Source organism: Parambassis ranga, chromosome 9 (assembly GCF_900634625.1).
Source record: "Parambassis ranga chromosome 9, fParRan2.1, whole genome shotgun sequence".
Taxonomy (NCBI): domain Eukaryota; kingdom Metazoa; phylum Chordata; class Actinopteri; family Ambassidae; genus Parambassis; species Parambassis ranga.
Window position 1 is genome coordinate 10,067,243 of NC_041030.1, and position 24,772 is coordinate 10,092,014.

Sequence of the window (24,772 nt, forward strand, 5' to 3'; positions counted from 1 at the left end):
TCAATCGAGGTCATCATACGCTTTGTCCCCATGCATTATTCCACTTTAATTGAACCCACAACCCGCCCTTTGCCTGCGGGATCTCTGAGCTATTTCAATTCTATATGCATGTGTGAGATGATGGCTTGTTAAGTCGTGGAAAACAAATACCAAGAGAGCCTTACTCAAACACTCAAAATGTATGACGGGCCCATGCCCATTGTTCAAAAAAAATAATTGAAATGCTGCTTCCTTCTCTCCCCCTGCTTGCTAATAATGTGTTAGCAAAGTGCGGGCCAACTCATGTAAATAGCAGTATCAGAGGAGACGTGGATTTGGTGGGAATGAGGGTGACTGTCTTCTGTGGGGTGGGGGGTGGGAGGGCTGCAGGTGGAGAGACCCCTCATACAGTACATACAAGCGAACCTGCTGGGCCACACCACCCAGGATCCAGCGGGGGAGGAAGTGTGACAAGAACAGTTGGATAATACAGCTCAATCAACAGTTAAAGCCTGCCTGTGGTAACAGGAAGGTCCAATTTACTGCAACTCTGTCGACTGTGTGTTTTGTTAAAGCTCCACTGTTGTTTTTGTAGCAGGTTAAAAAAGGCTCCTGAGCACTTCTTTAAAATCATTAAAAGTTTTACATGCTCTCCTCTAATAGTCATTCCTTTGACTCAGCACTGAAGTTCATGTTTGCGTTTTATACGTCTTCATGTGAGGAACAGATGAAGTCACAGAGAAGAAGGAGGGGGAGAAAAAAAAGCCAAAACCACCATTCACAGCCCACATGGGCTGCACTTGCGCTGAGTTCATCTTCAGCCACAAGTTATGCTGTGGATTTGTCCCGTGGTCTACAATTTAAATACATGATTTCTAAACAAGTTAAAGGATGCCTCTCAATATATTCTGGGAAAAAAAAGATTTAATCTTAATCTGCATCAGATTAAATATGGTTTTTGAAATTCGATTTCAAAATAAAATGTCTTCGTCTCAGTCCAACAGTGTTTTTTTGTAAAACTTTGTAGTAAATGTGTGTTTCTTTGTCATTGACTGCCATATTAAGCCCCCTGCACCTGATCTGGTTGTGGCTGGTGTGGAGCCACGGCTTTTTTTTTTTTTTTTTTTTTAACAGACAGCTGTAAAAGGCTCTCCAAGTCTCCAACACATTCATCAACGTCAGACACCGACAAGCCGCTATTTAGTGAAAGTGTAACTGCAGCAGTATATTTTAGAGCAGAGTGGGCCACTCAGCAAACAAAACAATGGACCCTTTTCCTTGGCGATAACAATTCTATAATGGTCGACCAAAAAAAAAAAAACTAAAAATACAAAATTATAAGAAGATAAATGTTCGTTAATTTGGTCATTTTCTAGTGAATAATATGCATCGTTGTGTAGTACTGTACGTAAAGTACGTGCCCCCTTATTTTTAAAGAGCTGACATGTCATTATCAGATTTTCTGCACATGCAAGATTTCAGCTGTGCACATTTTCCAGTCGAACTTAATTCATTGTTGCATCTTCAGCTTAAGTACTATATGTCTGTCTTTGCTTAATTTAATTGATTGCACATTATTTGTTTGAAAGTGGATAATTAAAGTCCTTTTATATCTTTCAACATAATTTAAATGTGGATCAGCGTATATGTTCTGCAACGCTACATTGGTAAAACAAACAATTAATTATCAAAAGCTCAAATATTGTGCGACAGTCTGAGTCATTATCAGTTTGCGTTGAAATTAAATGCATTACTGATCGCTGGTTTTAATCGACGTGATTCCGCAGCTTAACAAAACAAACAAAAAATGTCATATGTAGGATAATGTAATTTACAAAGGTCTCCCACTCTTCACAGTGGTGGAACTGCTTTAAAGTCTTTTGCAGCTGGTGCAATCTAAAAAAAACTGCTTTATAGAGAAGCTGTGGACTGTGAGCTGAGAGCAGGAGAGAGGAGAGGGAGTGGAAGAGAGAGAGAGAGGGTATGAGGCGGTTCTTGTGCCAGAGGGTCCCAGAACGCAGAGCGCCATCTAGCAAACTAAGGTAGAAACAATAACAGCACGGAAGGTCTGAGAGGGAGAGAGGCTGCCTTTACGCAGACGGCACACAGGGGCGCAGAGGGACGCCACAACAAAGCGCCGCGGTTTAGCGCTCTGAAACACTCCAAACTTTGTGTATAATGTGCGTTCCCAGCTCTGCCTGCAAGCTTGTTCGAGAATATTACACAAACGATCCAAATTGATTAATTAGTCTGCTGTATTTTTTTTTCATTTTATTTTTTTTTCACCGAATTAAACGTTAATGAGCACCAGAGAGGTCAGGGTGCCAAAGCAGCTGATCAGTGGTCAAGCTCTAAAAAAAAAAAAAGGGAGGGGAACTTTTAATGTCAGAGTGGATGACAGAAAAGAGGGGGTGGGTGGGTGGAAGAGTGACCGCCGACTCCCCTACTTGACAAAATCAATTGATACTATCACTCTCAGGCTCCATCACATGCGTTTCACGCGGGTTGTGTATGTGTACCACAAGCAAACAATACATCTTCTGTCGAGTGCATAGTTGTGAATCAATTTTTTATATAAATATATATAGAGAGAGGGAGATGCTGAGCTGCAGCTGAAAGGTGTTAAGAGGTGAGTTTGACCAAACATAAAGGAGGAGGGGGGGAGTAGGAGCACGTGTGTAAAAATGGTCAGTAATATGCCTCCAACACTTCCATCCTCACCGACACACGGTGTAATCTTTCCTATCACCCTCACCGCAGCCATTATTTCATATACAAAGACTAAGTCGTGTTCCCTCCAACATCATTGCTAGTAATGATGGTGCAATAACAGCAATAGCAGTTATGGCCACATACAGTATAAGCAGTAATAATGATGAGTAATAATGATAGCAGAGTGTGGTAAAAGCCTGATCGCGAGTATAGGGGCACAAGCTCTATTAGTGCAGCAATCAATGCACAGCTATATATCTGAAATGATCCAGCTTCACTGTGCTTCATTCAACCGGCGGAGCCTTCATTGTCATTATTCATCTTACTCCACATTAGAGCAGGAAGGTTGCATTGGTGATGGAAATTAACAAATGTCTGTATCATTACAGCTCATTTGGAATTAACAAACACAAAACACACACACACAACATTTCTTTCCGTTTGTATGGAAAAATATATAAACATATCCTGCAAATACTACATGTGCTTAACCAACAACAAGAATAATAATAATACGAATAATATCATATCATACCATTGATCCATGTTATATAAGCCAAAGACGCTCATATTCGTTATCTTATTTGTCATTCTTCCCTCGACAAACAGAAATTTGTGAGCATTTTTCGCTCGGTTAAAGCCTCTATTTATCCTTCTACATCCTAAAAATAAACTTTAGCTTGCATGGTCTGATCTACAACCAGGCCACTTCTGATGCTTCACAAATAATTACATTGAAATGTCTTCCACTGAAATGTACCTCACCTAATTTTTATTATATATACACATAATGATGACGTGATAAATGTGTGTGTTTACGGTGGATTGTGACTGTGCCCTAGAAATAAACTGAGGTAAATGCAATGGAGACGAGTGCTTTAATTGATTTATTAATTAATGGGAAAAAATATACATTTGCAGTTTTTTCCTCATATGTTATGCCCATTATATGATATTGCTTACGTTTAGTGGGGAGAGTAAATTGAATGTAATCAGCACCTGGTTATCGGTGATTTATTGCATTAAAAATGAAACTTTGGATCTACAGAAAATGAGATCATCCTTACATAAAACAATATTAAAATAATCTAATATCAGATAGCCTTGCTTGCTTATTTTCTACAGAGCCATGTTGAAATATACAACACATTATATTCATACATACTCTCTATTTTTTGCCTTAGAAGTAAATCCTTGACATTCTGCACTATTACCAAAATTGTAGCATAGAGCCTAGTAATCAGAAAATTATAGGCTTGCTCCATAGCAAAGCCCTATTTTGGTGCTATAAAGAATCATCTCAGAAAGGTTCTCTATCTCTTCAGCCTTATGGAGTTGTAAACAACAGGAAACGCTCCACATCAGCTGCATTAAAATGGAACTTTCTGACAACCACACTGGCCTCTATATTTTTCATTCATCCGGTGTTTTATCTGCCACTAAAAGGACTGCTTTTGTACACCTAAACCATCTATGAGCATGTTTTATTTTCTGCTGCGTGTTCTTCAGGCCATGCCATAGTACTCAGACCCCACTTTATATAGCTACCCGCCTCCTGCGTGGAAAGGAAAGAGTGAAGATGTGACGGGGCGTATTTGAAGTATGACGAGCTTTGTGGTCCACTTCTTTTCATTCTCTTGCCTCAAATATACGCCCGCTTTCGAATAAGCCTCTTTGGCAACCCCATGCCGACCCCCCCTTACCCAACACACACACACCCCCTGCCACCTTGACATGAATGGACGACTGACCTTTAGGGCCGTGTCCACTCTGCGGTCCAGTTTTATCCAAATAAGCCTTCTCCCCCCACCCTGCCTCATACGGTGCCAGCAATTCTTTACTGATATCATCAGCGGATGCAAATGAATTTGGACGGAGATGGGGGGTGCGGGAGTGGAGGGGGTAGTGATGGTGATGTAGTCATGGACAAAATACCACACTGGCTGTAGAATGCTGCATGTGGAGAGATGGGAATATTGAATACCCCGCCACCAGAACCATCCCAATTCAATATTGTTGAAAAAAATGCACATTCCCATTCCAGAGATCTTGGCTGTAAAATACCACCAAGAAAAATCGCCATTCAAATGAGATGCGTTTATTTCTGCATGGCCTTTGAAGAGAAGAGCGGGGTCGTGTCACTCAAACGAAGGAAAGAGCCACTCCGTTATAACCCCCCTCCCTTTTTTTTTGCTCTCCCACCCTTCCCTTCCCCTCTTCTCTCGCTCCGACCGACCCCCACTCACTCTTCCCCACACATGCGCGCACACAGACACGCACGCACGCACGCACATTTTCACTATAGCACGCTGGCTTTGGGGGCTAGATTAGAGCTTTGCTTCTTTAACAAGGGAGAGGAGGCACTTCTATAATCACAGCGGCGGTATGTGGGGCCACAAAGAGTTTGCAACCACAGGGCGACTGGTCTTCTGTAGAGTGGTCCAAGCCGTGGGCAAAGCCAGAAAAACGCTCCATCCAACGTATTACTGGGATCAAAAACGCAGTGGTTATAGTGCGTGAAGAGGTTATTAACCCGCAGAGCACAGCAAAAGACCACTTCTAAATCTCCAAACAGCATAACCCTGTGTGTAGCTTGATTTAAGACAATTCGTCGCGTTAACATGATCAGAACAACGGTGAGGAGTAATTATTTAGTTTGTTTAGAGAGACCAATACATCCCTTGTTGACGATTTGGAGTGTGTTTCTGTACGACTGCTGGCATCCCCTCTCTCCCTCAAGCACAGCAGTGTAACATGGACATACAAATTTGATGGATGGTGCTGAGTAAGATGGAAAAAAGACATGTATTTATCAACATGCCGCATGTCCACAGAGAGAGAGAGAGAGAGAGAGAGAGATGGAACTATGGAGACTAAGGGGAGTCAATGGGAATCCTTACCACTGTCAGGAGCGGTTCCCTGTGGCACAGATGAAAAATACCCTTCAATGCTTCGTTTCAGTTAATCATAATAGACCTACAGCAGCCTCTCTCTCTCTCTCTCTCTGAGTAATCCAGGTAAACACAGAGGGCAGCACTGAAACACCTCAAACCCTATGACAGATAGATAGATAGATAGATAGATAGATAGATAGATAGATAGATAGATAGATAGATAGATAGATAGATAGATAGATAGATAGATCCACAGCAACATTATTTTCAGCCACAGATGCAAAATAATCACATTTTCTGAAAATAGGTTTATGAGTATTTGCAAAAATGCACTTACACACAAAAAAAGAAAAGAATTCTTCACAGCAGACAGGCGTTTATCAGGCCACAGTAAGCCCAGTATAATAATATATACATCGAATTAACAAAATCCTTAGCCAGTGACATTCGTGTGTATTTAGTGGAGTGGCTGGATACCTGCTAAAAAGCTTGCCACTTTATTGTCAGCGGACAATGTAGCACAGGACTACAGAGGTTATAGGCTCAGTGGATTATATCTTTACACACATTATTCTGCCTGACTGACTGGCTAAAAAAACGCACAACAAAGATTGGGCAGGCATGAATGCGGCCTGTGTGTTTTGTCTTTAAAACATATTAATCCATCAAACCATGAAGTGGGTCCTATTGGAGTATACTTTAATGAGATTTTTTTTCTCCAAAGTAAAGACTTTACGTGCAAATAAGACAGACTTCACTAGTGGCCAACACTTTTTTTTTACTTAAACTATTATTGTTATTATTTGCATATAATGCAGTGAAAGTGGGTCAGCAATAAATTCTGTCTCAGCATTGATGTAATTGCAGCAAAAATGCTGCTGAGTAAAAATTGAGGAGCTCGCTGACTGCGGTGGCACAGTCGTACACCATCTGGAGTGTATTAGAAAGAGAAGCCGTAAATATTGCTGAAAAGCCCAGGCGTTATCAGGTATGTAAGCCCGGGCCTTGCTGCATGGCCTCCCATATGTTGACATAATCAGACTGTTGGGATGTCTATTAAAACGTATCTGCATTTAATAAATGAGCACAGTAATTAAATTCAATGTGTTTGTTCAGATCTCCCAGTGACTCCCTGCGTTGGTCTGTTTACATTTTTTTGGATGGGGAGGATTATGGATGGGATGAGATGCTGCAGGGCTCATGGGATGCTGCTGTTATGTTTGGAACAGGAGCAACAGGTTGCTTTCGCTGCCTTTAACTGCAACTTTCTCCCTGACATTTCATCACAACATCACCATGAAGCTCAGATACACGTGTACACATCCTCTCAAACTTGACAGAAGGAATTAGAAGTTCCTCCTGGGCTGCAAACGCTCTGTTACATCCGATTCACACGTCCACCCTTTTAAACCCAAGCATTTCCTTTCCGACCATCCGGGCCTCTTTTTCCCCCTTCCACTGGTAATAGTGTGGTTTATTCCACATGTAAACACACCACTATTCATGCAAACAAGCCTGCATATACTGCACATACACGCAACAATACACACCAGTGAAAAAACTTGTAAATTGGAGTGCAATGCCACGTGCTGATTAATTTCTTGGTGATGACAAGAACACACACACAGACACACGTATATGATTACACACCCACACAAACATAGAAAAACGTCCATCCTCTTTCACTTTTTACGTATATATCTCCCTCCTCCCCTTTCTCTCACACTTCTCCCTCTCTCTTTCTCACTCACTCCCCCTGGCTTTATCCGTTTCAGTCCGAGGAACACACACGAACACTGTGCAAAAGACACACACACACACACAGGAGAGAGAGAGGGAGAGAGAGGAGGAGAAGAACTGACAGAGAGAGAGAGCGTCAAAATGAGGCTTACTTTTTTCCCTTTTTCCTGCTATGAATCTTCATCCATCCGTCGTTGACAGAGCTTGACTTGATCCAACTGCTTCTTCCTCACTACTAAAAACACAAGTCCGTAGTAGTGCGCTTTAATTAATACATTTCTGGGCTGAGTCCCGAACCCATGAAGCTTTAGAGAGGGGAAGAGGAGTGCAGATTGAGACATATTGAGCCCGCTTTAAAAGGATCATTTCATCATGTGGGAGGTTGGGACACACAAAGTTTGGACCCGTGACTGGCATTCCGGAGAGACATGCATATTTTAAAACAACAAAGCAAGACAGAGACCAGGGGCCCCGGGGTGGGAGGGGAGAAAACTTGGAAAGAAGTTACTATCAGATGAACAGCTGTCATTGTTGGGCGAGACTTGAGCGCATATTAAGATATAGTCATCTGAAAAAAGGAGCTTGTCCAAACGATGTCATTAGTCTCCATATTACTCACTCAAATCTTTAAAGTTTTAATTTATTCAGTAAGATAGGCCTACAGTGTTGCTTCGATAGCACTCTAATAGTAAATTATTTCTTTAATAATATAAAAACCTGGCTCAGCTTTTCAAGAATCTGAGATTTAGATTTTAGATTTTACTGCGTGTTTTAAAACGGCAATTGATTCTACAGATTAAACGAAATATAACCGCCTATAGACAACAAAGATGTTTAAAGAAACCAAAAACAATGTTAAATCTAAGTGGAAAAATATACACTTACAGAATGGAAATAGAATTATTATTATTTTCTGCATTCACACAACCACACAGGCTGTAATTATTTGCATTTTATCCAAAAATATCTAAATAATAGCAGTTAAAGTTTCAATTTAAAACGTCTCCGACTTCTATTTTGTCAAGTCACACACAATTGTATCTCTCTCAAGTAAAGCCAGTGTGCTTAGCGCTGTCACTTCTGCACAGCTTTTACAACATCACTCCCCCTTTTTTTCTCTGCTTTACTAGAAGGTTTTCTCTCTTGTGCAAGGGGTCCATTCGTGCAAAAGGAGTGGAGAGGGCATAAATAAAAATGTGTTGGCTGTGACGAGAGATCTGTCCGCTGGAAATGAAGGGCCAGGGGGAAGAAGACAAAGGGGGGAAAATGCATGCAGTGGTGTAGAGCTGGATATCTCTGTTAGTTGTCAGCGTTTAGTCCATGGCTGTGGAATGCTAATGAGTGAGGTCTCTCTCCCTTTTCTCTCTCTCTCTCTTTCTCAATCCCCCTCCTCCTGTCCACCCCCTCTTTCCCTCCCTCTCCTTCTCTCTGCCTCTCTCTCTCCCTCTCTCTCTCTCAGGGAGAAAAAGCGGATCGATAGCTGACCCGATGGTTTTGGCCATTGCTTTATTTATCTGCCCAGGCAATGATATTATCAGCCTTGAACGTTATATACAGCAAACGTCTTCCTAAATCAACACAAAGGGATCCGCTTACACAGCGATCCGGGCTTTCTCACAATCACCTCTCTCTCTCTCTCTCTCTCTCTCCCCCTCGGCCAGTAGGCGCGCGCGCACACACGCGTACGTACGTTGCTAGATATACGCTTTTACGCACGGGCATGTGATGAACGTGAAATACCTTAGACAAACCTTACAATTGCCTGCAAACAGCTATGACAATTGAACGCGTGCACACACGGGTACGCGCAAGCAAGAGCAGGGAGGTGCCCCCCCCCCCTCCTCCTCCTTCTATGTTACATTCTCAACCAGGCATATTTTATACCCCGGAGGGTTGGATTTGATCCATGGCTTAAAGGTTGTGGTCCACTGGCAGATCTCAGTACTGCACACTGTAATCATCCATTGACTGTGTACAGTCAATACAACAAGAAACGCGGGCTGTTTGCTGACATGTAGCAAACATCTCTCAGGAATCTATTTAATTTTGGACATTTGTCTTCACTGTACGTCCCCAGCCATTTTGCAGGCTCGCATGGGTGAGGTGCGTATAGTGGCAGGCAGACACGGCAAGGCACTTGTCCTGTGTTGTCATCATTTTTACGCACAAGACAATATGAGAAATAAGCCTTGTCATACTTCACAGAGGCCCCCACTCATACACGCAGCCGCTATTTTGAAATTGTTATTGTCTCAAACAACAGTATTTGTCAAATGTGACCGGGAAAAGCAGGATACTATAAGTGAAATGTAGTGACGTGTGACGCCAATAGGACATTTCCACTGCTGCATAAAACCGCCGGTTTGCATTGAGGGTTTTGGAGAAATAGGCTCGCTGACAACTTAGGATAATAAATGTTTCGCTTTCAGACAGATATCTCAAACGTGAAATCGCACCCAGCTGCTTGTGTAAAGCAAACAAATAGCCCCCCGTGTTAGGAGTCCTCCACTTGTGGTTTGATGAATGAAACCAGACAAAGGTAAATGGTTATTTAACTCATTTCGTAGTAACACTTTGGTAACCGGAGTTTCCGAACTTACAGAGACACAAATGGAGCCTATAGTGAACAACATATCCATCTCCCTTACCCACCGCAGCTCTGGGCCAATCTGACAGTGCAGCTACTTTTATCTCTTCTACATTTTATTTAATTAACAATAACAATAATAATAATAGTTTTGTCACCTTTTAATAAGACGTGGATGTGATTAAAAAAATAAAGAAAACATGTGTAGTGTAAAGCTGAATATTTCATTATTTGAAGTGTTACATAATAAACTAATTTAAGCCTCTGTCAAAGACAGTCAAAAATGGTCCACAGCCTAAAATAGTAAATATGACTTTTTCTAAAGTCCTCATGTGTTTTGCTTGTATTGCCCGTACAGAAACGTTAATTAGGAACACATGCCACCATTTCATCTGTTTTTGAACTATTGCTTTATATAGCCTGCAGTGTAACAATTGTATAACAGAATGCTCTCAGCAAGAGGATAAAAGATAGTTACTCCAGAGGGATTTTGAATACATTATGTGGAGACAACTAGCTGAAAGCTGCGTTTAATAACCCAGCAAACAATTTAGTCCAGAACTACATAAAAATAATAATAAAACAGATCTAGACTGTCGTGATGGCCACAGTGAAGCCATATCCATTCTTAAAAAAAAAATAAAAAAAAAAGCATGTACTCACACACATTCAGACTTTAATGTCATAAAGGAACGATTTTCTGGATAAAGCTAAATATAATTTCAGTCTTTGTTGTTAAGACAGTTTTTTAAGATGTTGCTGGTTATGTGTGTCTTTGCTGAATTAAATATATGTCGACTATTTAAAAAGTAGGTCCCATCAGTTAATTATTTTCACCTGACCTAAAGGTCGGGGATTTTTTTAAATCCATACCTAAACTGGAGAAGAAAAATAACACATTTATGTTTGTGGAGTAGTTCAATTAACAACAATGACCCACTGACAGGTCGATGTGGAGCTGCATTCAGGAACACAGTCCGTCCTAAGAATTAAAATGTCTTCTTGTGTGAGAGAGCATCTGAGGACAAGCGAAAGCAAAAGCTATAGGCAACCTCGCTGCTGCATTTGCGCCAGCTAATTAATACTTTAATAATGAAGCCTTTGAACGTTGCAAGCAGTACAAACAAATAAACCACTGACACAAACACCCCTCCCCCACACCTATAAGGTAGATAACAAATATGGCAATATCAAACTCAGGCATTGCAACGTGCTACATGCAGTACAGCTCCTGCTCTGCTGTCCCTCATCACTGCCAGTCAGCAGATGAAGATGTGGGCAATATGGAACACAAGCAACACGTCTGATGATGAAGAGGGGGCACTAACAGGCAAATTTAATAATTGTCACACCGAAACCCCATTTTTCTTCTTCATAACGCCTTCTAATTCATCACATTTTATCACTGTAGGTGTTCGTGTAATGCAGTAATGTCAGTGAGGGTAGATCCAGGTACATACAGAGGCTGTGTGTGTGTGTGTACAAGGGGACAAAAACAGAGGGAACGCACGCACAGAGACAGACCAACGCAAGGACAGAAACTCCATGTAACCCATCTAACACATTGAGGACTTATCGATGTACTCATTACACTATGAATGTATCAGGCAAACCAAGGCCACATTTCTTTCTGCCTTCCTCACTCTCACTCACTCACTCACACACACACACACACACACGTACACTTGACTTCCTCCTAACACGTTTCTCCTCTCATTTGTCTCAGCACTGGCTCCATGGTCTCTCTACCGCCTCTCTCCCTTTCTTTCTCTTCCACCCTCCCTCTCCTTCCTCCTCTCTATTCCCACACAATGCATCACACTCGGTGTTCCTATCGACTGGCTTACATGCTGTAAAATACATTTTCCAGATTGATCACGCATATCACAGCAGCTTTGCAGCGGTGCCTAACCCTTTTGCCAAATGACGCCCACATCAATACCGAGGCATGCACTATCAAGGCACACTTTTTAAGAACGAGGGGAGGGAGAGAGAGGGGGAATATTGTTTGGTTTGTGGAGAATCACCTTGATTAAGCCACGGGAGGAAGGATAGAGGTGGCTCTGTGTGGTGCGCACAGGCTTCCCTTGCTGTCTGGGAAAAATATTAAACATTAATGCGCTCACAGGCTTACAGAGACCTCAGTGCTGTAGTTCCCCACGTATAGTCTCCACTCCTTTTGTATCCGCCATGCCAGTTATGACAATGTTTCTGTTTAAATGTAAGATATGTATATCACGTCGTTTTAACTGACATACGTATTTAGTTTATCTAGAACTGTATGTTTCTGACTCAGTAACTGTAGGCTTCACTTTGCGCTTTTCTTATAGAAACCAGGGCGCACAGATTCCCCCAGAGAGTTTAAAATAAGCCCGAGCATCTTGACATTTGCTTCCAGGAAAATGCTTGAGAATGAGACATCGTTGCCTATTTCTTTTTTTTTTTTAATAGTACAGTCACCATCACACAACTTCATCAACCGACCCTTCTGCAAAAAGCTGCATCATGGAGTAAGCAAATTGAAGGCAACAACCAATAAAATTCAAGAAACAATGAAAATTTTCAAGACGAAACAAACAAAATGTATTTGAAATGATATATTAAAAGTGCTTTTGATTTTCATGTCTCTCCTCTTTGACTGATGATCGACTCCACACGCACTCATGGCCCGGGGGAAAGGCGCCCCAGACGTCCTGGAGTAAAAATGTCAGTAAAAATGTCCTGGAGGTCAGTTTGCTGCTGTTGCAGGTCCATCGTATCAATTGAGAAAAAGTTCAACCATCAGTGGTGATATTGTCATAGCGATTAGACTGTTTCTTATTTGTCTAAATTTCTTTATTTTTCTGTTTTTAAATTCTCACTTCAATTTTAATTCTTGGAGAACATAGCTTCGACAACATATATCGCACTCATTATAAGAAGCAAAAGGTTATATCAAAAAATTATTAGTATAGAATCACAGAAACCCTGGTTTAGAACCAGAAAAAATACAAAACAGAGAGGTACATAGACACAGGACAATTCTTATAATTGCTTGGAAACATTATTTTCCCGCTAAGTCTTGATTCTTTTTTTCTTACTGCGCATATGATGTTTTTCATTTTATTTGTATTTTTTACAAAAAAGGAAAATAAAGACTAGTATTTTACAAAATGAAGAGTATTGTTCTTGAAGATGAGGGTGGATTTACACAGGTGTAAAGTCCAGTTCCAATATTTTTCTGTACATAATGTATTCCATCACAGTCCCAGAAGACAGAAAAAAAGTAATGTCTTCCAAGTTTCTCAGAAAAGGTCCTATATATAGTCTTCTTGAAGGATGGGGTGAGGGGTGCTGAATTTTGGTCCTTTTTTTCCTCTCATTTTTCCACTTTCTTATAAGGATCATTGGATGGACATGTAAGGCCAGTTGAAGCTGCTCCCGGATAATAGCATATCCCTGATGAGGGTTTCAATAGGAGTTTTACCTACCAAGCGGACGAAGAACAGCTGCTCGATTACCGAAGAGGAGACGGTGCGCAGAGAGGGCAGCCGCAGCAGGAGCTTCCCAAAGCGGCTAGGCTGGTTCGGGTACTGGCTCCTCACGTACTCCTCCAGGGCGCACTGGGATTTCTCCTGTAGGCTCTCGATGTGAGCAGAGTCCGATAGGCCGCAAGCGTCTGAAATGAACACACACACACACACACACACACCAAAACACTGTGGTTAGACTCCTCACCTCAATAAACACCAAGGCGTGGAACGTGTGTGGAAAAGTCCCTGAATCTGATATTATACAGATCGAGGAGCAAGTCAAACAATAACTGCAAGCTGAAAATATATTATTATTAAAATTATGCTTCACAATATGTGAAGTCACAAATCTTGTAGAGAAGCACACAGCTGAACAGAAGCAGAGGTTATTAAATACACATATTGCATTTTGCCTATTTTTAAAACTCAAATTACATTGCTGATGACTTCACTGATATATTCGACACAGAAATTTGAACACATGGACTTTTTTTTGTTGCCTCAAGTGTGCTTAGAGCTTTGCCAAGTGCACACCTTGCCATGCCCAATTTACGTCCTGCAAAAGCGCTCTGGTTATCATTCAACACCCGCCATTACGTGTTATTGACAATGTGGAATGAACAAACACGCTGCCCAAACATGCTACATCACACTGAGAGAGTGGGACTGTCATAAAGAATAAACAAGGGACTTGCTGCTGGAGCTGGGGATGCACAAGTCAGTGGAGGATAACGCTGGCTGTCCTCACAACAATCAACAAGAATATAGAGTTAAATGTCATAAAGGCAGTGATGTAGGCTCGTAGAGTAATAAGTGATGGGACAGTGTTGCAGAAGGCGAAAGGTAGGGCCTACAGGCCGCTGCTCTTGATGTCTGGACTCTGGGGATTCAAGTATAAGGAAACATAAACGGCACTGATGAATCTGAAATTACACTGGATGTAATGTGACCTAATTACTCTGCAGTAAGCTGTTAAGTGATTTCGCCGCTCTTCTCTCCATAGACCACTCTTGGCCTGTTTTTCCATGGAGCCTATAGGACAGGCCGCTGAAAGCAATCAAATTTATTAGAGGAGGTGAAGTCAATAGTCACACAGAAGCGACATAAAGAGAGTCAGAAAATGAGCCTGTGCAACAACGCAGGCGAGACGCTGTTTGGTGCTCACTGACTGGTGGGTTGTGCAGCCACGCTTAGACAAAAGCATATAAGGCTTGTTAGTGTCTGTTTTCCACACAACTCAAGCATGCGTGTTCTACTTCTTATAAACTGCTGTAAAGGCACACGGCGTAACCGCTGGCATACATGAGGCTGTCCCTAAAAGAATCTGTCTCTGAGCTGTGCTTTTGTGGAAACTACACGAGAAAGACAGCTTTAGTTTCAAAGCACTATGCGTTAAGAACAGGACAGAGGCTTTTAAGCCTATTCTTAATTTCTTAGTGCTATAACTCACTATGGCCAGACACAATAACCTTATGAACCCGGGGGCAACGCTGAGATCTCGGGGTGATTTACTGTGACCCTAGTCCAGCCCGGTCAGAGCCCCATGTATGCAAATCCCTTTGGATTAACGCTGAGTGTCCCTTTTTAAAATCTACAGCAATCAATAGGTGGGGAAATTAATTACATTTGAGGATTTTCTACTACAAACATAACACTTTACCGGATTTTTTGCAGTCCAGTAATATAAGGGGGTTGAAATATTCTGCATTGGATGTATGCATGAAGACAAAGCTGTTCCAAGACACCCCACAGTTCCCCATAAGGCCTGCCTGCAACACTGCACCCCACAACCTCAGCAGACTGGGACAGAGGAGCAGATAGCTTCCAGATTTGACTATATATGTTAGCGAATGCACACACACACCACACTGTGCACATGTGGATAAGGAGTTAATGTGAGACAATGATTCTGAACTGTGTTGAAATAGTTTAGCCTGGCCACCATTATTTATGCATCAAATACTGACAAGTCTGCTGTTATTAAAGGCAAACAGTCCACGCTGATGTTGGCAAGGTGCCAGAGGACTTTCTACAGCCGTCACCAGTCGCAGCCTTTCAAACTAACTAAAGGATCTGCTGGAAAACACACAGGATGGTAACGTGTGTGTGGAGTTTCTCTGGCTAATCTGGGGTGAATTATACTCAAACGCCGTGTGATAGAGAAATATGGTCAACTGTCACTGCACCCGCTGACATTACAGGATGTGTAGGCTAACAGTAACAAAGCGAATCGCACTGGCTGTCACAGAATGGCATAAAATACGCATTTTCGTGTTAAAACATGTAGTTATCTCATAGCGTGCCGTCAGAATGTGGCGTGTCAAATAGCAGATAAATCCCTGAAGTGATCAGTGTGGCTTCTCAGAACTAAAAATATAAACAAATAACTGGCAAGGTAGTGATGCCAGCTCTGAAGTTTGGAAACTCCGAGTGTAGATAAATTAGGGTCTGCTTATACACAGATTATTATCACTATACACACACTGATGAGATTTTAATGAGGGAAATAAATAAACATTTTTATATAATATAATATAATATAATATAATATAATATAATATAATATAATATAATATAATATAATATAATATAATATAATATAATATAATATAATATAAAAGGTAAAAATGATGTATGTGTGATGATATAAATTCTTTAAAAGTGTAAATAAATAATTATTAAAATCTACTAGAAAACAAAGGTGAGCTCTCTCAATGTAAAATGGAGTTATGCCGCTTTCTAAGGATATTGAATAGATAATTAATTCAATACAAGTCCAAAACTTGGAAAACACAAAAAATCGGAGTATTTTATCATGAGCTGATCCAATTATAGAATATTTTAAATCTCCTTACATAATTTTGTGTTGGGCCAAATGTAAGACAATGAGGTCAAAACTTTTTAAAAAGTTGAGAAGTAGTCTACTTTGTGGCCTGTGAGTGAGTTTAGACTTTCCCTTTCCTTTCTATAATCAACAGACTCCCCTGACATAACCAGCCTAATGCCAAGCGTACACAACCATCTCCAAAATAGCATCTAAATTACGCACCGACAGTAAATAAGGACATTTAGGAGCTTGCCCCAGTCAGCTATCAATTAAGCTATCAACAATGTAGGTTACTTTTAAAAATCGCTGCTGATTACTTTTCTAAGCTGTGCGACAAGAGAAACTATCTTCACTAACTAAGCAAATTAATAGGTCAGCTAAGATTAATCTACAACCTACACAGCAGTGCTGCTCTTGTCCTACAGAGGCGATACACTGACACACGAGTCAACTTCCATCAGCTTTTTTTGATCTCAGTCTGCTAAGGATTATTTCCTGCCCCCTAAGACATGTGTTTGTGCACGAAAAACAAGGATAAAAGCATGCAGCGACACTCATAAACGCTTCAGCTGTCATATATCACCCTGTGATAGACTATTTCATCTTTACGCTCAATTATATGACACCTGTTCCAAAATTTATGGACGCGAACAATCTCGGTCTCGGTTAAATAAAAAATAAAAAAAAGTTTAAGCCCAACAACTGTAAAATATTTACGCAGGAGATTGTTAATATTCTCCTGTTTAAAACACACTTGGTGGATTGACGCACTTAAAAAAGTTGATGCGCTCACTCAATCTGGATTTGTTTACACGTCTTATGCTGCGGCTACAACTGACATGGGAATGCATGTAAGTGGATGTGTAGCAAGCTGTTGACAAAATAGCTGTTTCATCAGCAGCACAGCCATGTAGTAAAGTCAGATTTGTGACCAGCCTCGACCTGACAGCCATATTGATGCCACAGTGCCACACTCCCTTCATCATCACTGGTACTATAGGCCTCGTTTGATTATAGACATGTTCCTGTGTGACATGTTGGACACCCACCTGATGTAAAAAGCACGATGGCCTTGAGGCAGCTGTACTCTGCCGAGTCTACGTGCAGGGTTTTAAGCTTCTCCACTTGCTCCTGGAAGATCCGGATGTGATCCATGAAAGCCACGACGCGGTCCGCGGACATCGGGGAGGCGTGGAGGCCCGCTGCAGCGAGCAGAGGGGCCACATGCAGAGGCATGGAGCACTGGGCCGCGTTAAGCACAAACAACTCGCTCCACGTCAGCCTGAGAAGGGACACCTGGTCGGTGATCTGCAGGTCGGGAAAGAAAGGGATGTTTCTCGCCCACTCCACGGCGCTGAAGAGCAAACGAGCCGCCAGCTCGCAGATGTTCTCGATGCCCATGATATTGTTTGGCTGCATGCACTGAGTCCCGTACCGGGACGTCGGGTAAGGTTCGGCCCGCAGCAATAACGAGATGTATCCGGACAGATAGCAGTGGCCATTCAGAGGGTCCCCGTTCGTCAGCGCGTACTGGCCTGGGTTGGGCTGAGTTGGAGGCATTCGTCCTCGCTGAACCGCTGACAAAAATAAAGAGAAAAAAGAGGAAATGTGCATCCAGGACTGACAAACATTGTTCATGAGCAGTATAACCGTCAAAGGCAACCTAGTGTGTTTCTTCTGAGTGAAACGGCATGCAGTCAAATAAAAATTCAGCACGCTTTTCAAAACACACTGACTACTGTGCACTGACCGAACGACTCAAATATTACAGAGCAAATTATTCTACCGACGACATAAACATCTGATCAAAGCATATGTGCTGTGTCCCTCAATCTTCACACTGTTTGTATTTGTATTAAAGGATGCAGGCTATATAGCAGGGTTGTGTGCAAATGAAAATACACACACTTTTATACACAAAACATCCAGATTTTTATCTCACCCACAAGTCATTTTAGAACATTTACTGTTTTGGTTATTTCATGCGTATTCGCACTTTACTTTAAGATAATTTTAGGTCAGGTTTTAATTATTTAAATAATATTTAAATGTGCTCAAACATGTCACTAATATGATTGATAATTACTGATAAATGCAACCATATTTACACAATTTGCCTATGCCAAAAGGTCAGCTGGGAATAAAAGGAATTCAGCCTTTGTTTAATATTAAAAGTAAAATATTAATGTGAGCCTTGTGCATTACACGTTAACTCGCAGTGTGTGCTGCAAATAATAGTCTTTAAAAAGAGGGATGTCTGCATAAATTTGAATCACACTCTTGACATAGAGAGGAAACTTATACGGCCTGTAATGCACCAAGCAAAACAATGAGCCATGAACAACTTCAGCGAGATTATTCAGTGTGTCTGAGCTGTCTAGTCAGCATAAGGAGCCAGAGAGAGAGACGTGGGTTTGTAATGTGTTCGTTTTACATTCACACACACACGGGTAGCAAATCCTACTGTACAATTATAAATTAGTAAGCTACACGTACTTAAGTGACTGTTAGGGAAGGGACTATTAGCCTTGCACACTACACACACACACACACACACACACACAACACACACACTCACAGAGAGACATACAGGCACATACACACTATCATCTTTCTGCTCTAAAATCTATACGTAAAATAAGCCTGTTGGACCAAACGCCTTTGCTTGAAAACAGTGCAGTTTAGACTGCAAAGAAAGCAGAATAAGGGTCAGCTAGACGAGCCGCTTTGTTCACACGACCTGCATTCAGCTGCTGTGGCTACACTGGCCTTTTGCTCCTCTCTCACATAGGCAGAGAGACTAACGATTCATGCAAACATCCCTCAAAAACATGGATGGAGACTGCAGTATGCCCAGCCATATAGCCTGTGACCTTAATGCAACATGGCAGCTCTTTTCGTCTGCTACTAGGATGCGTAATCATGAGGGGGCTTTAAAAATATATATTCACCTTCCCGCCGCATTCCCACTTTTAAACACTTCTTCAGCCGGCAGTATTGGCACTGATTTCGGTGGTGCTGGTCAATGGGACAGTTCCTATTGGCACGACATGAGTATGTTAAGTTCCTCCGTACACTCCTCTTGAAGAAACTTTTGCATCCCTCGCAGGTGAACTGGCCGTAGTGTTTGCCGCTCGATTTGTCTCCGCAAACCACACATTCAATATGCTGCTGACTCTGTCCAGAATTTTGACTCCCCTTGTCTCCAGCGGTCCCCGGCGTAGACGGGGGTCCAGGCTGGCTGGGGGTCTGCGGAGTGTGCGGCGCCGCCGACGCCGCCTGGTGCTGCTCCCTCGCCGGCTGCGCTGCTGGGTTGGGGCCGCTCGGAGGTCCTCCGGCCACGTCTTCCTGCGGATCTCGCCAGACGCTAACTACCATTGCCATATCTCGGCCCCGGAAAGTGCTATAAAGCGAAATGATCGCCGATGTTTATGAAGCGTTGAGGAAAAAAGGAGATCTCAAAAAGACGGGGCAGTGCAAAGTCAAATCGGAGCACGCAGTCTCATATGGGGTAAGAAGGGGAGCACAACGCGATCAATACATTCAAAATACAGGAGGGCGATTGAATAGGCACCCGATCAGGATATGCAAGTATCGGGAGGCCAGTTCCAAGGTAAATTGCAGTCAGCCATTCAGGAATCCCTAATCTTGTAGGAAAACCCGAGTCCAGACGTAACAAATTGCAGTTTGATAAAAAATAGCCACAAAGGAAAGGCAGAAGCGATTCACATGGACGCAGAAACGAGTAAAAACCTCTTTGCTGGAAAGACTCGCGATCCAAAGTGCTGCGGAGATAAATTCCTTTCTCTTTTCTTCCCCTTGCTCCTTTACACTCCCGTCTTCGCCGTATAGGAGGGGAGGAAAAACTGAAGAGCTGGATTTTTACATCTATATTCTTAAATAAAGCTCATCATCTCGCCCAGCAGCGAAAGAAAACCGCGTCGCCGAATGAAGTGCCCATGTATAGTTTCACCTCTCTCCAGCAGGAGGAATGGAGATACGAAGAGAAAAGATAAAAAAGAAGAGGAAAAACACCAACAACTAATAGAATATGCAAGAAGAAGGAGAGACCCAAAAATGAATGCGCTTAAACGAGAGGACCAGCAGAGCAATGTTTCCGAAACGGGGGATCTGCGCGAATGTCTGTATATAGTGAACTTTGACACTACTATTGAAACTGACACGTTTCTATGGAGATCGCTGCGCCTTATATGGTGCTCATGTCAAGGAGCCAAGAGAGGGGCTGCTGGAGACTGATAATCAAAGGCGACTGACTGGCCAGAGCCCTGCATAGAGGAGGAGGAGAGGAGGAGAGGGGGGGATAGGGAGAGAGAAAATGGGAGGCTAAGGTTATAGCCAAGCCCTCTCTTTCTCTCCATTGGTTAGAGTCCCCCTCCGTTCATTCACTGCAAAAAATGTCCATCCAGATAACTCACTGGGTCTCGTGTTGAAATGTTTTAATGTCATTTGCTGAAAATATATTAGAAAAAACTTAAGCACTGTTCAGAGAAAACAACTCATTTCCTATCGTACTGCGAGTCGTATTTAGATTTTAAGGAACCAATATCCTAGATTGAAGCGGAGCATGCAGGGAGATTCCATTAGAAATTAACAGTCGATGTAATAAAATCTACAGCGGTGGATCGATTGGCTTTGGTAACAAGTAGAAGTATCTGGTTCCAGGAGGGAAGAGTCAATCTCCCCGCTTTGGTAAACCCAAGATTTCCAGACTCAGTGCTCAACTGGCTGGTGTCTGAGGATGGATATTTTTTGCAGTGTTGCCATCCACGACTGGAGGGGCTGGGGGGGCTCTGACAGGCACAATTTACATTGAGCTCGCCCCGCGCTGCTATTTACTTTGAAACCTGATTAGTATGGGCCGTCTATTGTCACCAAAAAGAGGAAGAAACCCTGGATAGAATAGCAAAAAAAGCGGGGTAAAGGCAAGGGGACAAAGCTTTTACGCACGACAAATAAACCAAAAAAAACTGTGCGCAGCGATGAAAAAAGGGGGATTCTGTCTCAGAAATGTCCCAAAGTTCCAAAATGGTTAGTCTGGGACTGTTATCTTTATTATAAAATTAACGGATGTCATTTTAGGTTGGGAGCGGATTTCTGTTTTCACACGTTGTTTTGTCCTTGGCATGCGCATTGCGGTAACACCGTCGCCTGTAATCGGCACAGTCTCGCTGATTAAAACTTACAATTTAGTTTAAATCAGTTTATAAAAGGAGGAGAATGTCATTTGGAAGAATGATGTATGAAAGACGGTGTGTGTTATACAAACGGGATGCCTTGCCAGCGGCCGAAAATCTCTAAAATTAGACGGAGGAATAAGCAATATTCAGTAATTACCATGGTCCTATAGTCTCCACAATCACTGAGCTGGTGTCACATTATGTCTTAATAATGACAGTAATTCAAAATCATGTGAAGTTACTGAGAATTTGCATGGGGATTCCGGCTTTTTTGTACCAGGGTTTCTGCAGGCTTACTACCTCTCCAACTCAAAAATGTCTGGATCGCGCTGCCATCTAGCGTACGTTGTACAATTACAACCTCATATTAAAGCATGCAGAAGTCATCAAACTTGCGTTTTTAAACTTGAAAACTGATTTTAAAAATAAAACGAGCAAACGTTTAGCTGTTGTCTTTCCCATTTTTTGTAGTTTTGTGAAAAGTTTTGATGTTAAGGATGTATAACGGTGAAAATAAACTTTTAAGTAGTCCAATATATGGCTCATATTGCAACTAAATAAAAATGAGTCTCAAAAGTATAGTCGTGTTTATCGCATGTGATTTATCTGGAACATAAAACCCAAACCTGTGTGCATAAATCATCCTCAAAACATCGCAATGCCAAGTTGGAAAAGAAGAACTATTTTCCAATGCAATTAATGATTGTTTACTAAAGTAAACAAAGTCATTGTATACATCTTTAACCGCACAGAGATAATAGCAGATATAATGGAGAGTTAATATGCAAGTGCCCCCTTTGAAAACGCATAGGAGGGATGGGTTGTTTTTTAAGTATTCAACAAGAGAGCTCTCTCTCCCGTCCCTGTCTCGGACACTTCACTGAAACTCCCCGGCCATGTCTCCAGCTCTTTGAAAAGGTGAAACCAATAAGATTAAATCGGACAAAGATTTTTTTTTCTGTAAGTGTATCATTAAGATTTAACTCCACAGATTGGAAAAGGGGGCTCCGCAGGAAGAGAAGAGATGAGAGTGAGAGGGACAGCGAATGGGAGCAGGGTAGAGGCTCTAATAGAAATCTGGGGAACGGCGAGAGGAAAAAGGAGAAAGTGGACGGCAGGACGTTAAAAGAAGACGCACCAGCGAAGGCGGTTAGTAGTAGAGGAGCAGCTTTATACCTGGATAAAACCGACGACCGATAAGGCAAGTACACTATTTACTCCTCACTTCTCCTACGCCACTCACGCATGGCTTTTAAGGCAAGGTTAAATTCTCTGCCACATGACTTCAAAGCATGTAGACCCGGGTCGCGTCCGAATCACAACTTTTTAACAAGTGCACAGTTGCATCTCTTCCCCGCATTATCGCCCATTGTCGAGACTCGTTTCCCCCCCCATCTATCCTTCGGTCCCGTCTGATTTGTAGGATCAGATACATCGGTGATGTTATTACAGTCTGGGTGTTACACCGCTGGACCCGGGAGCCTTTACACGTCCCGTGCACCTCACCTGCGAGGCTATTTGTTGGTTGAACACATAATGAAAAGATCGATAGCAGCCTGTTTGTCTTCAGCGATAGTGTCACCGGATTAAAAGGCTGATCAAAGAGACCAGACGTTACCCATCGTTTTTTAACACTTTCCCCCCCTCTTCTTTCCAACTTCCAGTTTATCCACTATGGAAATATTACAGATTCGTGAAAAATTTAAGCACACCGGCAAGAACACGTTTCGTGTTAGGAAAAAAAGGTTGCAGTGTGGAAATGTAAGATCACGTGCAATGTGATTTATCAAAGCAGCATTATTGATGTGAAGGGACTGTAATGAGAACTGATATAAAATATATGATGTGTAATGTAGGCCAGTTTAACTTATTCCACGACAAAGCGCCCGTCAAAGAGCTTTGTAAAATAACATTCAGCTTAATCCTCCATAGCCAAATAAACCTTATGCTAATTAATAATTTTGCATGAGCAAAGCAATATGTGATTTTTTATGTCTTCTGAAGAGAAAAATATGCACAGCTCTATAAAATAATAACTTATTGAAAGAGTCATATAATCACATTATTAAACATGTCACTAAGGTGATGGATGCTTTTACGCATTATAAAGCTGCCGTCCTACATTTACTGTAAGGTAACGTCTTGCTGTGTAGGAGATAATTAAAGGAATTTTAAATAAACAAGATGAATTTAGAATTTGTCGAATCTAAACTGAATAACTGATAACTGTTCATTTGCTCATAGTTTTGTCAAAGGACCTCATTAGTTAAACATTTAGAAGAAAGGGAAGCACATTACAGTTTTGCCAAATCTGTGATCAATAACTGATGCCCTCTGCACAGATTCTTTATAAGACTCACGAAACGCAGCTTTATTTTTTACTTAAATGCAGCTTTAAAGCACAATCAGTGGGGAAAACAGTGAGGTCAGGAGTGCAAGGCCCCCCTAATAAAACAACACATGACTACAGGAACACTACATTTAAAACGATGCAAACGGATGTGGAGATTTATAAATGGACGTGGGTCTGTTTATTATTGATTCTGTGTAATCACAGCACGGTTATAACCACAGCATATAGTCAATAAGACATTGTATAGGGCTTAGAGGCTGATTCTTTTCTGCAGGGGCCCTCTGCTCTAAACGCCTCCTGTGCACACAGGAGTGTTATGCGTCTACATGGCCGGCTAGAGGACCACATGCAGCTGGTTCCTGCGATTTTAGCACCTGCCTCCAAAAAAATAAATATTAACAAATAAATAATGAAATAGTTACACAACCAAAACAATATAAGTGACAAAGACCTCTGTATATAAAACTACAGGCATCCTGACGCATCTACTTATGTTGGTCCTCAGTGCTAATTTGAATATTCAGTGAAGTATAAAACTCCAAAATAACTTTACACTGCGTTAGGAAAGTTTGTCACAAGTTATGATGATGCAAGTTAGGACTCGTCAGTAAATATATATTGAGACATACATCTGCTGGCGGAGTGACTGTGTGTCCTTTTTAACGTTCAAATTAATCTTCCCACCAAATATAAATCTGCACACATTTGGAATTCAAAAAAGAACAACACCCATACCACATTTTAGTTTCATGTTCATCATTGTATGTGTGTGTGTGTGTGTGTGTGTGTAAAATTAGTGTGAGCAAACTAGCACCGGGCTTATTTGTTTCCTCCACGTAAACAGTTACTCTGCAGTGGTATATTGATTTAGTGAAATCATCAAATATTGACCTGTCCGAAGATTTTGACCTGGTTTTATCTGTCCTAGTTGTGCCAGTAGAGCATTCTTTACGTCATAACAGACTGTAGA

General features: G+C 41.7%; 1 protein-coding gene across 2 annotated transcripts; it reads right to left on the reverse strand.

Moving 5' to 3' along the window:
* Positions 1–11,065: 11,065 nt before the first annotated feature.
* On the reverse strand, positions 11,066–20,526 carry nr2f1a (nuclear receptor subfamily 2, group F, member 1a). 2 transcript variants are annotated; one of them, XM_028414749.1, is made up of 3 exons: positions 19,203–20,526; positions 17,301–17,825; positions 11,066–13,570 (listed from the first exon to the last, which is right to left on the reverse strand). In XM_028414749.1, exons 1-3 carry the CDS (start codon positions 19,633–19,635, stop codon positions 13,296–13,298), a joined length of 1,233 nt encoding a protein of 410 aa, XP_028270550.1. In that variant the 5' UTR covers positions 19,636–20,526; the 3' UTR covers positions 11,066–13,295. The 2 variants fall into 2 exon arrangements, with proteins under 2 accessions (XP_028270550.1, XP_028270549.1); XM_028414748.1 differs by having other exon boundaries at positions 17,301–17,828.
* Between the last annotated feature and the right edge of the window lie 4,246 nt (positions 20,527–24,772).

Excerpts from the sequence above, each read along its gene's own strand:
- nr2f1a (XM_028414748.1), bottom strand. The coding sequence starts at position 19,635 with ATGGCAATGGTAGTTAGCGTCTGGCGAGATCCGCAGGAAGACGTGGCC. Across the intron at positions 17,829-19,202 it reads AGTGGGAATGCGGCGGGAAG|CGGTTCAGCGAGGACGAATG; the intron begins GTGAATATATAT and ends TATTTTTGTCAG. Across the intron at positions 13,571-17,300 it reads CATCGTGCTTTTTACATCAG|ACGCTTGCGGCCTATCGGAC; the intron begins GTGGGTGTCCAA and ends TGTTCATTTCAG.